Here is a 14,377-nt window from a genome sequence, read left to right on the forward strand (position 1 = left end):
CTGGTTTCGCTGGTACACTTGAAGGGAAAGCCGTTGAGAATGACAAGGGCTGGCATTTTTATTCAGATTATCCATAGAGCTACATTCAAAAGTGATGCTACCAAGAGAGCAGCAGCCTGGGAAGGGTGTTGTGTTGGACTGTGTTTTCCTTTTGTGAAGCAGCCACCAGTCCTGGCACCAGACAGAGCCCTGCCTGACACCCATGGTGGCTACTGACCCCCAGCCAAGACACGGGCCGGGGTTGTGCTCTGCCAGAGCTCTGTGAACAAGTCACTTCATCCCTGGACTCAGTTGCTCCTCTGCAAAAGAGGGACAATGATTACCTCCTTTGTAAAGTACTTTGGGATCTGCTGGAGATAAGTGCTTTTAAGAGAGGTGGTTTTCCTTTTCTGTCCAAGGCTCAGAGCAGAAGCAATCCCACTGTTTCTGCCTTTGCACTGCAGCATTGCTGCTTCCGAGAGGAAGCGGGAAATTATGGTGTTATTGCAGCAGGAAACATAATAGAGAGCCACAATTTATTTTTTTTATCCTGTTCCACTCAATAAATTTACATGGTTGCAATGTTTTTCATAGGCTGGTCTTCCAGATAATGCTGTAACACAACATCCCTGGTTTCAACAAATTTACTCTAACCCAGTAACGCATTTCTGTGTCTTTCTAGATTCTGAGCGTTCCCATCTCTCCTCGTTCACTATGAAGTTGAAGGGCAAGTTTCATTCACCAAAAATAAAGAGAACCCCTTCAAAGAAAGGAAAGCAAGTTGAACTGACAGTGAAAACACCAGAGAAGTCAGCGAACAAAGTAAGCAGATGAAGGGCATGTTCTGTTAGTCTTGCTGGTACTCAGCTTATCAAAACCCAGTGTGTGACTTTGTTCTCCACAGAATTCTGCAGGTTTTTCAGGGATTCTCAGGGTTACTTTGTGGTTAGTTATAAACTGTGCTGTGTAGTATAAAATAAGAGCCACCGAGGTACGTACTTCCCTTGGAGAGCCTGATGAGACCTCCTTCCTGAAGCGTTCAAATGTCTCATTATGGAATATAGTATATGGCCTGACACGTCCTCCCCACATGCACACCCTATGGTTATGCTTACAGCTGCCAAATAACTCCCTGGTTTGGGGTGTGATCCTTCTAAAAACCCCAAAACCCAGGCGAGCAAATCCTTGACGTTGATCCAAAGATGTGCTCAATCTCTGATGACATCATCAGGGAGAGTCAAACAGATGCTTTTGAACAGCTGCTGATTCCAGCACACTGTTCCTCAGACCCAACATACTTCAAGTCCACTAAGAGCTGAGGTCACTGCTCTTTCCCAGCACAAACCTATCAAAGTGCTGCATCCTCTGCCGTTGTGACCTGAATGTGGAGACTGGAGACTCTCTCTGTGACAGCACTGCTGCAGGTGGTTTTCGAGTATAAATCTAAGCCAAAAGTTAAGAACAGTGGAGATTATTTATGAAATTCAAAATTTTTCCCAGTTGTTGTCAAAAGTCTCATCCAACGCACAGTGCCAGACATGCAGACTCTTCTAGATTATCTCTGTTGAGGATTGTTGTAGCATTATTGAGAGCAGTCAGCAAGATACAGTTATCTCAGGCTGTGTATGATGGTCTTAATACCCAGAGAAGTCACTGCAGGGCTTCCTAGCCCTATTCTGCACCCTCAGGTGGAAGGGGATGAGGCTTTTGCTTCCCAGGTTGTAGGGTTTTCTCCCCAGCAGGCTATGAATGTGCTTTCTGAGGAGCCAAGCACCTCGCATTGCTGACAGGTACTAAAACATAAAATAAAAAATCTGAGAGTACTCCTTGAAGGCTTTTAATTCTGACGACATTTCAGTATAGGATATTGAGATCATTTAAATTGGTACGTGACCACAAATTAAGTAATTGAGAAAGTGAAGAACCCTTTTCAAAATGCGATCCTATAGCAAATATATATTAACAGTTTTTGCTTTTCTTTCTTTCTTTCCTCTAAGAAACAATGCAAGAGGATTTACTGATAAGACATGCTGAGCATGAAAAAAACTTTTTTTATGTTCACATTGGGATTTTTTTATTGGAAAACAAAACTCTTGTAGTAATTTTTATTACCATTCATGATTATTTAAGCTGTGTACATTTTTATACTGTGAAATATTGTTGGTTTCTGGCTTATTCCTTGTCTATTTTAATAGCTACTGTCCAACTAATCAATTAGTTGGATGTGTTCAGCTCATTAGCTTTCTGCGGAGGGAGAGGGGAAGAGGATATGCCTGAGTTGTCACCAGGTTCTCGCACTGGAATATAGTTATCAGTTGACAAATAGGAGATTTTCTGTCAGAAGACATACTTGATAAACCAAATATCATCCTTTCCTCCTTCTTAAGTACTTAAGGTACTATTTTTATATTTTTGAAGTAGATAATCACTGTAGAGCAGAAATAGCAATACCAAAAATTAATGCAAAATCACTACAAGTAACCTGGAGGTTATGCTCAACCCTTGCAGATATCTTCATCTCCTCTTCCTCTTTATTCCTAGATGTGGGCAATGTATGAGGAGGTTTTTTGGGAGCCTCCTTTTGTCCCGTGGAGCTGTCTTTGATTCTTATTGCAGGGCAGATTGTAGGAACAGTAGTGTCCTTCAACACTATATGCAAAGCTGTAATAGGTTTTTCACTGCCAAAATGCAGGGAAAAAATAGACTGTTCCAGCTTTTGTAATTGTGTGTGTTCTGTACGGCTTGGCATGGCAGAACCTGCAGCCCTGTGTAGAATGTATGGGCTTTCTCTGTGTATATTTGTGTGGGCATGTATACACAGAGACATATGAAAACTTTGGACCTCAGAAAGGGATTGATGAAAAGTGCTCTTAGGGAATGTCACCCAAAGAGCTAGTAGGGAAGTTGCAAAAAAAAAAAAACCAAAAAAAACGTGGGGGGCGCTGTGTGTGTTGTTCCAGGTAGTGTCCACAGGCTGGATTCGCATTGCCTGGATGTGCTCAATGGAAGGATTTGTGTTTCCACTTGCCATTCTCAGCCCTGAACTGTGAGAGTCAAGCCCGTCCTTCCTATGCACTAGGAGAGTGTTTAAGCTATTAAGTCGCAAGCCTTTCTACAGGAAACAGTTGTTGAATGAAATACATAAACAGCCGTCAGAGCAGGAACTGCAATCCACATTTTTTCACTTCTCTTTGAGAGCTCTGACTACTGGGCAATAGTCATACTCGCTCGGGGAATACAGGCTTCTCATCCCTTCTCATCTTTTCATACGAAGCACAAAACCTTCATGGGAGGGACTGAGCCTCTCCCTGTCCTGGAATAAACTGTGCAGTGGTGAGGGCATGTGCCTGAAAAATGGGAAAAGTAATTTTTAATATCAGTGAGTTGCCAGGCTGCTCCCCAGCAAGAGAGTTTGGGGTGGCTGTGAGCTGCAGATCAGAACTTCGAGGTGCCTGGCAAGCAATATTGTCAAAAGTGGAAGCAGCAGTAGAGTTTGGGGACTTCCCAGCTGAGATGGAAAATGACAGGGTGGTTTCCAGATCTTGGATTGGGACCTAGACTTCTGAAGCTGGAGCTAGATGGAATTTGGGACTTTAATCCTTTTATGCAGCTGGCCCCAAATTACTAACCAGTGCTGCCCATAAATTGTTCTTCCAAAAACCTATTGGGCTACTGGCCTGATACTGCAGAAAAGCAGCAGTTTAAGGGCTGACAGGAGTATGGGGAGCACACAGTGCCCATAGGTCATTAATTCTTGAAGCTGAATTTACTGAGGAAATAATGGATGAAGCCTGACTCTGCAAAGCTCTCTGCTCCTTTTCTAGCAGTGTTCAGTAGTTAATTTAAATCTCACTTAGGAACTGCTTGTGGCATTAAAAGTCCTCCAGGCATAGTCTGGTAAACTTTAAAAATCTCCCTGTCCAGAATGCCATTAAGAGATCATGTATCACTTCTGAATTTCCTCTTCTGGTCTTGGTGGTGGCACGGAAGTTGGTGACCACAACTCAACTTTATTCCAATGAATTGTTCCCTTCTGCAACATTCATTCACCAAAGCCGAACCTTAGCTTTCACAGTCCATCCCTGTGGAAAGCATGTGAGTTCCCTTGTTCCAGCAGCATCACAAAACACAGCTTAGGTTGCAGACTGGTCAGAAGGGAGTTTTTTTATTTGTGAATGAGGCGAGACTGTAGCACAGTTTGGTACAAGTAGGTATGTTGGAGTCAGCAGAATTACTCAGCATAATAAAAGCGAACACCATGTCTGTCACTGACACTATCAGGGGTGGGTACAAAAATGAAGGCATCTTGTTTGGATTGTTGTGGAGTTTAGAAGTTTTTTTATTCCCTTTGGCTGAGCCATTGCATTTACTGATTGAAAAGAGCTTTTGACAGTGAGATGTGTTTAGGGTAAAAGAATTTTGATTGATCAGAGGGGCAATTCTATTTAAAATTCTATTTAAAAGTAGTTGTTGCTTCCTTTCTTGGATTATCTGCACGTGGTATGTTGTTTTTATCTTCCACCCTACCAGTTTGGCCTGTGGGTTTCAAAGCAGTGCCCTTCACGTCATCAGCAGTGTTAATCTTGACCTAAAAGTGATCAAGATTAGCCTTCACTTTGGAACGCATGTAATTCAGGACATTAAAGTGTGGGTGCAATTTTGCCCAGACATTCTTTTGAAAGAGTAGTAATTCGGATCAGAAGCCTTCATGGTAGAAGGGGTTTTCTCCAGCCCTCATGGAATGTACTGCATTCAGTGTTGTCCTACTTCAGGTAAGCTGAAGTAACCTTGCCCTTAAAACTCCTGAGGTTTCAACATTTCTCTCCTTTTTTTCCTTCTCTTTAGAACGTGTCATGGCTAGAGGAAAAGGAGAAGGAAGTTGTCAGTGCATTGCGCTACTTTAAGACTATTGTGGATAAAATGGCAATTGATAAGAAAGTCTTGGAGATGCTGCCAGGCTCAGCAAGTAAAGTACTGGAAGCCATCCTGCCCTTGGTGCAAACCGATCCCCGCATCCAGCAAAGGTAAGCTTCCTTCTTGGGTTTGGGGACTGTGACAGACCAGCAGGCTCCCAGCTTCTCTCCTTGTGTCTGAAGAATGACATCGCGCAGGAGACAGGAAATGCTGCAGTGGCTAATAAAGTGACTGCTATTTTTACTGATTATGTGATAGTTTTCAAACATAATTTAAAAGCAGATTCCCTGCTGCAAAGAAGCCCCTGCTGTGGAAAGATAAAGCAAATCCAAATGGTTCCAGAGAGGAGGAAGGGCTGATTCTTAGCATAAACTTGGAAATTCACCCTTTATTAGCGGGAGGTTCTCCTCAGATGCTGTACTGTTCATGCAGTCTGTGATAGTATCCTAAAAGCTAACAAATCCAATAGCTTTTACCTGAACAAGAGTTTATCTTCAGAGTAATCCCTTTTTGCATTCAGTTGATCGACCCCAATATTAGAGAAGTCTGAGCCTGGACTCTTAACTGCTTTTTTTGTTTGTTTTGTTTTACCAGATCAGACACAAAACAGAATTAAACAGATGTACTCAGTAGATTAATAGTCCAAGTTCATTCCTGTGCACTCTGAACAGATTATTAGTTTTATGTTCTAACAGATTATGTGTATTATGTTTTAACCAGTTAGAGGTTTGAAACCAGAACAGAAGTAGAAATTTGCCAAAGCAAAGCTCAGCATGGCTGATAAGAATTTGTGGAGTTCTCAAGCCATAAAGATGGATCTGCTGTTCATCCCAGTGACGCTGGAGCAGTTGATTTGCACACAACAAGCAAACATCATTGAACAATACAGAAAGAGCAAAATAAACACAGATGGAGAAAAGCACAAAAGTAGGCAGAGAAATGCAGGTGTTTGGTTCTGAAATCCTGCCAGTTTGTGTGCTGTGCCTATTTGTTTTCTCATTAAGTATCTCCAAAGTTTTTGTTTCAAAATGCTTATTTCAGTTCTGGTACAAGAAAGGTTTACAGCACGTTCAAGGCAGCAGTAGGCTGCAGAGATGCTTAGCTGTGTTTGTCCGTAACGCGTGGGGACAGTACAAAATGAAGGAGGCAGTGGGTGAGTATCAGAGCTGTGCCTGGGACGGGAGAGGTCCAGTGTAGGTCTGTAGAACTACAAAGAGCGATAGCTGTTAGGACAGGAGCATTCATCAGGCTGCTGGATACAGACACACAAATTTCTTCAGTTGCTATCAGGTTTCCCACAGCCATTAAATTCCTGACAAGCACCTGCTTTCACTTAATAAAAGAAGGAATGAACTTTCCCCTTACATCAGGAGAACATGTAGAATGTCAGCAAATATTTTTAAGATAGAACATGTCATCTCTAGAGTTGCTTGTTCTGATTGGTGTATCCACTGCGTTTTTGCTGTGCTTTGCTTTGCTTTCCCTCCAAGAATATATTTGGAAATAAGTATCACTTAAGTGATCTTCAGCAGCAGCAGCAGTATTGCAGGCAGTTCGTTTCAAATTCCTTATACCCTCTCTCTTAGTGAACTAATGCAACCTGGGCACTTTGGTATCTGTATTTACCCACAGAAGCAAAATTCTCATAGCCAGTAGTCAGTGGAGTCTGCTACATAGTGGTAAGTCTCTCTTTCTGGAAATGGTGTGTACCACAGCACAGTATGCTCTGCCTTGTTGAGCCTCACCTTCAGAAGATAAGGGGATCTGGCACTCTCAGAAAGCTGGGTCCGTTCATGCCTACCTGGGCACTTTCTTTCTTTTGGTTAATGGCAGGACACAAAGAGGTGATTTTGGTAGCAAATCCCTCTCAAGAAAAGTGAGCAAGACTTGTGTCAGTGTGGACGCAAGCCCTACAATTACTGCTGGACGTCTTTTTGCTTTAGGGGAAGCATTTGCATCAAGGAAAAAAGTAATTAAATCTAGCACAAAATGGGCTTTCAATTACCGCTCCCTTAGAAGGAAGCAGACTGGAGATTAATGGCAAAGAAATCAAAGCCTCGCAAAGAGAAGGGGGAGGGCTCTGTGTAGGAAATAGCTCCTACCAAGCTAATTCCATTTGAAATTAGAACAAATGGTGAGCAGCACACTTTAAAAAAACCAAAACAACCAAACAAAAAAGTACTTGCTGTTGTTTATATCCCGCTGGTTGTAACTTGACAACAGTTCTTTTCCCAGTCCTGCAAACCTCATTCACCTAAATAATCTGATTGAAGCTTGTGGGCTTGATTCTCTTCTCACGGATAATGAAATTACTGGAGTTAAGCCAGTGTAAAATGGATACCAAAGAGAGACGGCGAGATTTGGAACACTCGTATCAGTAATGATTGCGAGATTACGCCTCCTCTTACCTGTTTATGGTTTTGATGCAGTTTGAAATTGATTTAATGTTACGAAGAGTTGTTGAAGCGCTGCCATCAGCAGTGGTGTTAACACATCTTGTTTAGTAATGAAGTAAGTGTTTTCAGAATGGCCAGGAAAAAGCCTGTGAGTGCTGTTGTTACAGTTAACTTTTATTTAGAGTTGTCATCCTTCCAAAATTTCTTTTTTTTTCCTTCAGAACAATAGCCTCAATTCTGTTTCTCATTAAAAACAAAACAAAGCAACACCCTTCCTCTTCCAAACCCGAAATTCATTCAGTTCAATTTCTGTTAAGAAGCAGGTTTTAATTACATGTTTTCAGGCATTATAAACAGTGAGGAAATTACTTGTAAAGGAATGAATACAGTCAGCTCTCAATTACCCAGGACATTTTTGGTTAGTGTTAATAAGGAAGAATGAAATCATAGATAATACTGAAATAATCTAACTTAGACTTAAGTACAGGACTTAAATATTTACCTTTGAAGTTAAGACATAGGATGGAGCTGTAAATTAAAATGGAAAGCACGTTCTTTTTAGCATGGCTGTGTTAACCTGAAGCCCAGGCAACTGATTCTGTTAACTGAGAATGAACTGTTGATTGTACTGTCATCCAGTTTGGTGCTGGGGAACAGGAGAGCAACTGCAGCAGAGGAGAGGAGGACCCTGGGCTTTGTCACTGGCTAAACAGGGATTCTGAATGTCAGAGAGAACAATCGCATTTTTAACAGCGTGAAATACACTTTAAATAAAGCACGCTTAAAATATTTGAGAGTATCTCCATAATTTCAGTTTTCTCAACTCTTTCCTCCCCTGCCATCTAGTTCTGCCATCTCGTCCTGCTATAGCCGCGTGTACCAGAGTCTGGCCAATCTAATCCGCTGGTCTGATCAAGTGATGCTGGAAGGTGTCAATTCAGAAGACAATGAGATGGTGACAACAGTGAAAGGTGTCATAAAAGCTGTTCTGGATGGAGTCAAGGTACATGAGACAAATATTATTAATTATATTATACATTTATAGTTTTAGAAGAGATCTAGACGAAGGTAAACATTAAGATCCTATTCTTGCCTTCAGTAAACTGCCTAGTGCAAAGGGTTTGGCTATTAGTGTGCACTTCTGAAATGCTCACCCTGGCGTTCGGATGAATTGGAAGAAGCAATAAATCTTTACTGAGCATTGTATTAAGTTTCCAGCAAGTTATTCCCAGTCTCTCACGCAGATTAGAAGACAGGGCTTGCATATTTTCTGTCTGGGCAAAGTAGGCTGGAAATGCTTCCTGTGAGTGTCCACAGAGAATCAGACTCCAGCTCCATCTTTTAATGTAAATTTCAAGGGATTCGCCAGGGATTCATCCCTGCTTTCAGCAGCTGGATTAGGGTGTGGAACAGGTGATGAGCTAAGCTCACTTTTCTGGAGATTAATTTTACATAACTAATGGCAGCCTTTAACAGAAACCTTTGTATCCTTTGTGAGACCTGCTTATAGCATTCCCTTCGTGCTCCACCCGGGGAAAGCTGCTGGCTTTCCCTCCACCTCCCGGTAAGCTTTTTGGTACCATTACTGCTGTTTCCCAGGCTCGTCCCTGGGCTGGTGGCTATGGAGGCTGCTCGTTCAGCTGTTCCAGCACTGCAGTCAAAAGGTGACCTGACCTGGATTTCGGGCAGCAGCGGAGAGACCGTTCTGTCTCCTGGGAATCTTATTTTGCAACCTGTAGGGACAGTTAAGCCTCTTTCAATAGCCGGGTTGAATCTGAAAGGGAATGTTCAGGTCAAGTGCAGAAGGTGACATTGGGGTAGAGTTTTAAGAGCTGCAGCAGGTGCTTCACCTGGATTAGTGTATCAGGATCAGGCATCTTTCACTGGACTCCAACGCAGCTTGGTTTTTGTTAACTGGAGCTGAATGCAGAAACAAAGTGGATCTCCCAGGCTTTGGCTGTCACATTTTCAGGAGTCTTGGTGTGGTGGTTGCATGCTCTGAATATCTCTTTAATGTTATGCAAACACAAATACTGAAATCTACTATTACTTATCGACCCTTTTAAACAAATATCTTTGAAACAAAACATTCCCATCACCTAAAGAAGAGAGATTTTCCAGGATTATTTTGCCCAATATGCCTTTTAACTTTAAGCTCCAGATTTGAAAAGTAAAGCTGGTCTTAAATTTGCACAGCAGGATAGAGAAAAAGAGTTTAGCCTGAAGTCCCAGCTGCTGTTAGTGTTGGAATTTAGCAGCAATTTGCAGTATGTGAAAATCTGTGCTGTGGTATCTGAACTGTAATACCCCAGCAGATAGTGAGACAGTTCCCTCTGTTACCACTTCATGAATCTGCACAGTCGTGTGGAGAGCCACGTTACCACCAGATCTAGGGTAGAGCTGCGCAGTCTTGTTGCAGGACGCTTGGACACCCGCTGTTCCTTGCCGGTACCTGTTGCCTTCCAGCCGAACCAGCGTGCCTGTGCGGATGGGTGGAAGGTCTTGGAGCCTCCTCTGCCCGCGCTGCCAGCCAGCCTAGGCTGGCACTGATGCTGGCCTCTCCGTGCAGTGCTAAGCCTGAGCTATTACGCCCTGCTGTGCGGCATGGCTATATCAGTCTCTGCTTTGTTGTTGGACTATAAGTTATTTTGGCCTTCCAGTTGGAGCTGGCTTATGTCTGGACAGCTTGGAGCAGGGTTAGAGAAGATGTGTGGCTGTCTGGGTAGACGCAAATGTGTCTGCCCATCAACAGGTCGTCACTGGGAAGCGGTGTGCCCTCATCTCCTGCTGCATAATGAGGAACAACGTTTATTTTAGAAGGGCCAAGCCAGCTCTCAGATCTGGAAGCAGAACTGAGAAGTTGAGCAGTTCTCTGCTGTGGGGAGCCTTTTCTGTTTTTCTGGCAGATCACTCAAGATCCACTTCCATGTTTCAGTGCTTACTTCCCCCTTTATTTTCAGAATTGAGTACAAAGGAGGCACACTTGTTCACTTGCATTGCTTGCTGTTTTGATCTTAGGTTTTAGTGCCTCGATAGGCATATAGAAAAAGCAAAAATAAAATCCCTGTTTTGATTACGTAGCTTCTTAAGAATTCATCTCATTTTGGAATTTCTAACTTGCTGAAGTAGCAGAAGTTTTTAGAGAGGCTTTAATTACCTCTAATGGCTGCGGCAGGAATCTCTTGCTGATAAGGAACAGCATAATGTGCATCTGGCTGGGTTGCGTGCTGATTGCCTCTGTGTGTACACTAAAGATCTTCGCTTCATTTTCAAACGCTAGTTCTCATTTTGGTGTCAATAGAGAGGAGAAAAAGTCAGGGTGCAGGGAATCTGGTGATATTTGTCAATGTTTAGAGGAGAAACTGATCCTCTCAAGTATTGACATTAATACATTGTCTTGGTGTCTCTGCTGGGAGGTGTTTTGGGTGTGTGTTTTTTCACAGCTGCAATGGTTTGAGTCATTCTAGAGATACTTTTGAGCTGAATTTGATTGTTTTTCTCCGCTGTTGTAACCTACACTCCCATATGGTGGACAAATGTGTGTCCATTATGACTGGCAAAATAGGAAAACTGAGCACTTCAACCCCAAGTGTCAGGGGCTCATCAGCCATGCTGTGGCTGCCACCACCACAGTCTGCACCACTGGCCTGGGCTGAGCTTGAGGTGTTAAATATGGTGAAGAAAGGTGAGAAAAAGGAGACATTACATATTCTGTTGCATAGCCTTTTCAGGGACATGTTTAAGGCGTATTTTAGGTTGAATGCCCACAGACTTTATTTCCCTTATTGTGCTCTTACATGTTTTGTAGAGTCTCTGTTCGTGCTGGTACCTGATAGCCCCACAGAGTCTGACACCAAGTCTGTTAAAAAGCGTGAGAGCCTCCAGGAGCCTCTTGAGCGGTGAAAGCTTGTCCAGAGGGCAGGAAGGTGGCAATCTGTGGTGTCATCACTTAGTCCTGATGCTGACTCAGAGCATAATGCCAGCTACAGCCAGAAGTGTCAAGTGATGTCACTGTGTCATTTCCAAATTGTCCCATTTACAGAAAAGCCTTGTTCGGGGTTTGTTGGCTCCCAGGTCCTACGGTTGTTTTTCCTAGTGACATTCTGTAGACTTCGTAGGAGAATTTCTAAAGTCTAAAAGAAATAGGGAGTTTTTAAGTAAAGATTGATAATCCAGAAAGAGTAGATGAAACAGAGAAAAGCACATTTTTTTAACCACACTTAGCAGAGAAGTCTGAGGTCGGTTCAGTGTCCATGTTAGCACCGTAGTTCTGCTGTTATTGAGAGACATTAATTATTTTACTTTTTATATACTATGTAATGTACATCACCACAGTGGAGCTGATAGGCTGTCAAAAGCCCTGTTGGTCTCTTGCTCCTTATGACAGAGTGTTTCCCTGCTGAGAGGTGTTGCCTTCCTTGGAGGTTGGAGCTGGCCAGGCTGGTCGGCTGTGGTCAGCTTGGTGCTGTGCTGCTTCTCATCGGGGCATTTCTCAGAACGCACTGTTCCTCACCAGAGCGCTTGTGTGCCTGTCCCAGACAGGAACTTCTTCAGAGCATCAACCTGCCTGGACATCTGTATGTGCTCTGTTTGTGCTCTCTCTTCATTCTCCATGTGTGAGATTTTCCAGGACAGCTTCTGTAAAGCTGAGGGTTTTGTCATGTTTTTGATTGATGTGATGTCCATTATTTGAGAGCACAAGCTCACACTGAGAATGTGAGTGAAATATTGAAACCAAAGTCAACTGTGGTGGACACTTAGAGTTCATTTGGCAGCCTTTGCATATCCAGAGCAGTACTTTTTCCCTCTTGTTGTGCATGTCTTGATCCGTGGAAGTTCACCTTTAAATAGAGCCTTAAAAAAAATACAAGAATGAGGGTATTTCCCTTTCTCGGAAGGGATGACATTAGCAGTTGCAGTTATTGCATTGAGAGAGCGATGACAATTGTTTCCAAGCTCAACAGACATGGACATGAAGATCCCAGCGTGATGACACCATACCTCGGGCTGCTTTAAAAAAAAAACTTAAAATTGATCACATAGAGTTTCCTTTGCATAATACACTGGGAAGCCAATACTGTCAGGAAGCACTGCCAGTTTTCCAACCTGCCTGTAAGAGGGAATGTGTTTGTATCTGTGAGCAATAGATCTATTTGTTGGCCTCATACATCCATAAAACGTTCTCTCCATCTTTCTGGCATGAGTGATTGTTGTTTTGACTGCTGGCAGACTTGTAGCTCAGGATTATCATGCCCTTATCTCTTCATCCAGAGTCTTATCTGCCTATAACAGATACGCTACGTAGTTCCCTGGATGATTAAGACTTCAATTGATAATGCGTTAGAAGATGGCTTCAGGGAAAGCCTTTTAATAAAGGTGTTCACTGTTTAATTTGTTGCAGGGTATCTTACAGAAAACTCGCTTTTTGAAACAAATACATACTTGTTTGTAAAATATAAAGACATTATTTATTTTTTTTATTGGCTAGGTAAAGTACTCCACTGTGTAAGACTTGTTTCTTCTTACATCTCTGTATGTGAAGTCAGTTTGCCATCATCTAGGGTGTTGTGGGGATTGGAACACATTTGTGATGATAGAGGAAGGAGGAAGCACAGCAAAAAGACACATGTGGCTTTGTGCAGAATCCCCACAGGGCCAGAGTGTATGAGCTTAACTCAGATATGGGTAAACTACTGCTGGCTGTGGGCTGCTCCTTAGAAGCAGTGCTGCGTCATTCTTACAGCTCTGCACCAGCTCAGCGCTCTCAGTCCACGCCGTCATTAATCCATTACCTGGATAACCAGGAGTTGACTGCAGTAGCACCCTGTTCTCTCCGAGCATGTTTGAGTGCAGCATTGAGCAAGGAATGATTATGCTCTTTCTCTTCTCTCCACCCATCAGGAGCTGGTCAGACTCACGATTGAAAAGCAGGAGCATCCTTCTCCCACAAGCCCAGTTAAACCCAGTTTACCAGCATGTAAATCTGACAGGTGGGTTGCTGACAAGGATTTCTTCTGTGTGCAGGACTAATATAGAAGGGATAATTACTGGCCACTAATAGCTGAATTAAAACTACCTTCACAGAAGGTAGTGTAGTGCTCTTTATTTAGCCCCATCATTGCAGTGGGACCACTTAAAGGGAATGTGCCATGACAGTGAAGATACTAAAATCCGGCAATGAACCATCACTTGGCTGTGACACGTGTGCATTGTATTCTGCATATACGTGGAATTTCATCTGCACACACATACTGCCTTCCGCTGCAGGTGTCTCTCATATTGCATACGATGTGAAATAAGTGTTTCTCTGTCAACGTGCTGCATTCCAGCTGTGGTTTATGACCTTGGACCTGTATTTTGCTTGTTGCAGCCCATCAGAACTTCCCCTTACAGACCGAGAAATGGAGATCCTCAACAAAACAACTAATACGACTCAATCCAATGAGCTACTGACTGACTCCATGGATGAAGAAGTTGCACCTCCGAAACCCCCTCTGCCTAGCATTCGAGTGGCAGAAAATAGGTAATACCGGCCAACCAGCTGACTGGAGAATACCAGCAGCTCTTACCAGCTTCTTGGTTTTTAAACTGTCTTGCAAAATGTGCACAAGAAAGGTTCATGAGGGGGGGTTAGTGATGCCTCTGAAGTTCCAGTCCTTCAGAGTAATTCTTCCCAGCTCCTGGACTCTGTTCATGACTTTTTGTACCCTTCGTTACATCTGTTTTCCTTTCCTTCTCTTTATGTGAGATCCATGAGATCCGTGCAGGAGAGGCATCACATAAATGCATAAGAATTTTATTTAAAACTCTGTGAACACCAACCACGCTGTACAGCAGTGCCTTGTGCTGTAGTATCCAACGGGAAGTGTTCTGTTAACCTCAGTGGGCAATTGTCAATCTGTCCTGCGCATCCGGGTTGTTCTGCTTTGCTTATCAGGCAGAGGTCACCAGTATCGAGGCCATGTTGCTGAAAACGCAGCTGCGCTGGGCAGGGCACATCTCCAGGATGGCGGATCACCGCCTCCCTAAGATTGTGTTCTACGGTGAACTCGCCACCCGCTGCCGCCAGAGAAGAGCTCCAAACAGGA

The 14,377-nt window shown here is 43.2% G+C and overlaps 1 protein-coding gene across 1 annotated transcript in view; it reads left to right on the top strand.

Moving 5' to 3' along the window:
- Positions 1-14,377, top strand: part of RAPGEF1 (Rap guanine nucleotide exchange factor (GEF) 1) — an 83,318-nt gene that overhangs the window by 29,541 nt on the left and 39,400 nt on the right. The window contains exons 2-6 of the mRNA XM_010132656.1: positions 662-801; positions 4,825-5,003; positions 8,136-8,292; positions 13,191-13,279; positions 13,660-13,812. Of these exons, the coding sequence (XP_010130958.1) occupies positions 662-801; positions 4,825-5,003; positions 8,136-8,292; positions 13,191-13,279; positions 13,660-13,812 (718 nt within the window). The remainder of the gene's footprint in view (positions 1-661; positions 802-4,824; positions 5,004-8,135; positions 8,293-13,190; positions 13,280-13,659; positions 13,813-14,377) is intronic.

The sequence above is a fragment of the Buceros rhinoceros genome, unplaced genomic scaffold, assembly GCF_000710305.1.
Source record: "Buceros rhinoceros silvestris isolate BGI_N320 unplaced genomic scaffold, ASM71030v1 scaffold4730, whole genome shotgun sequence".
Lineage (NCBI taxonomy): Eukaryota > Metazoa > Chordata > Aves > Bucerotiformes > Bucerotidae > Buceros > Buceros rhinoceros.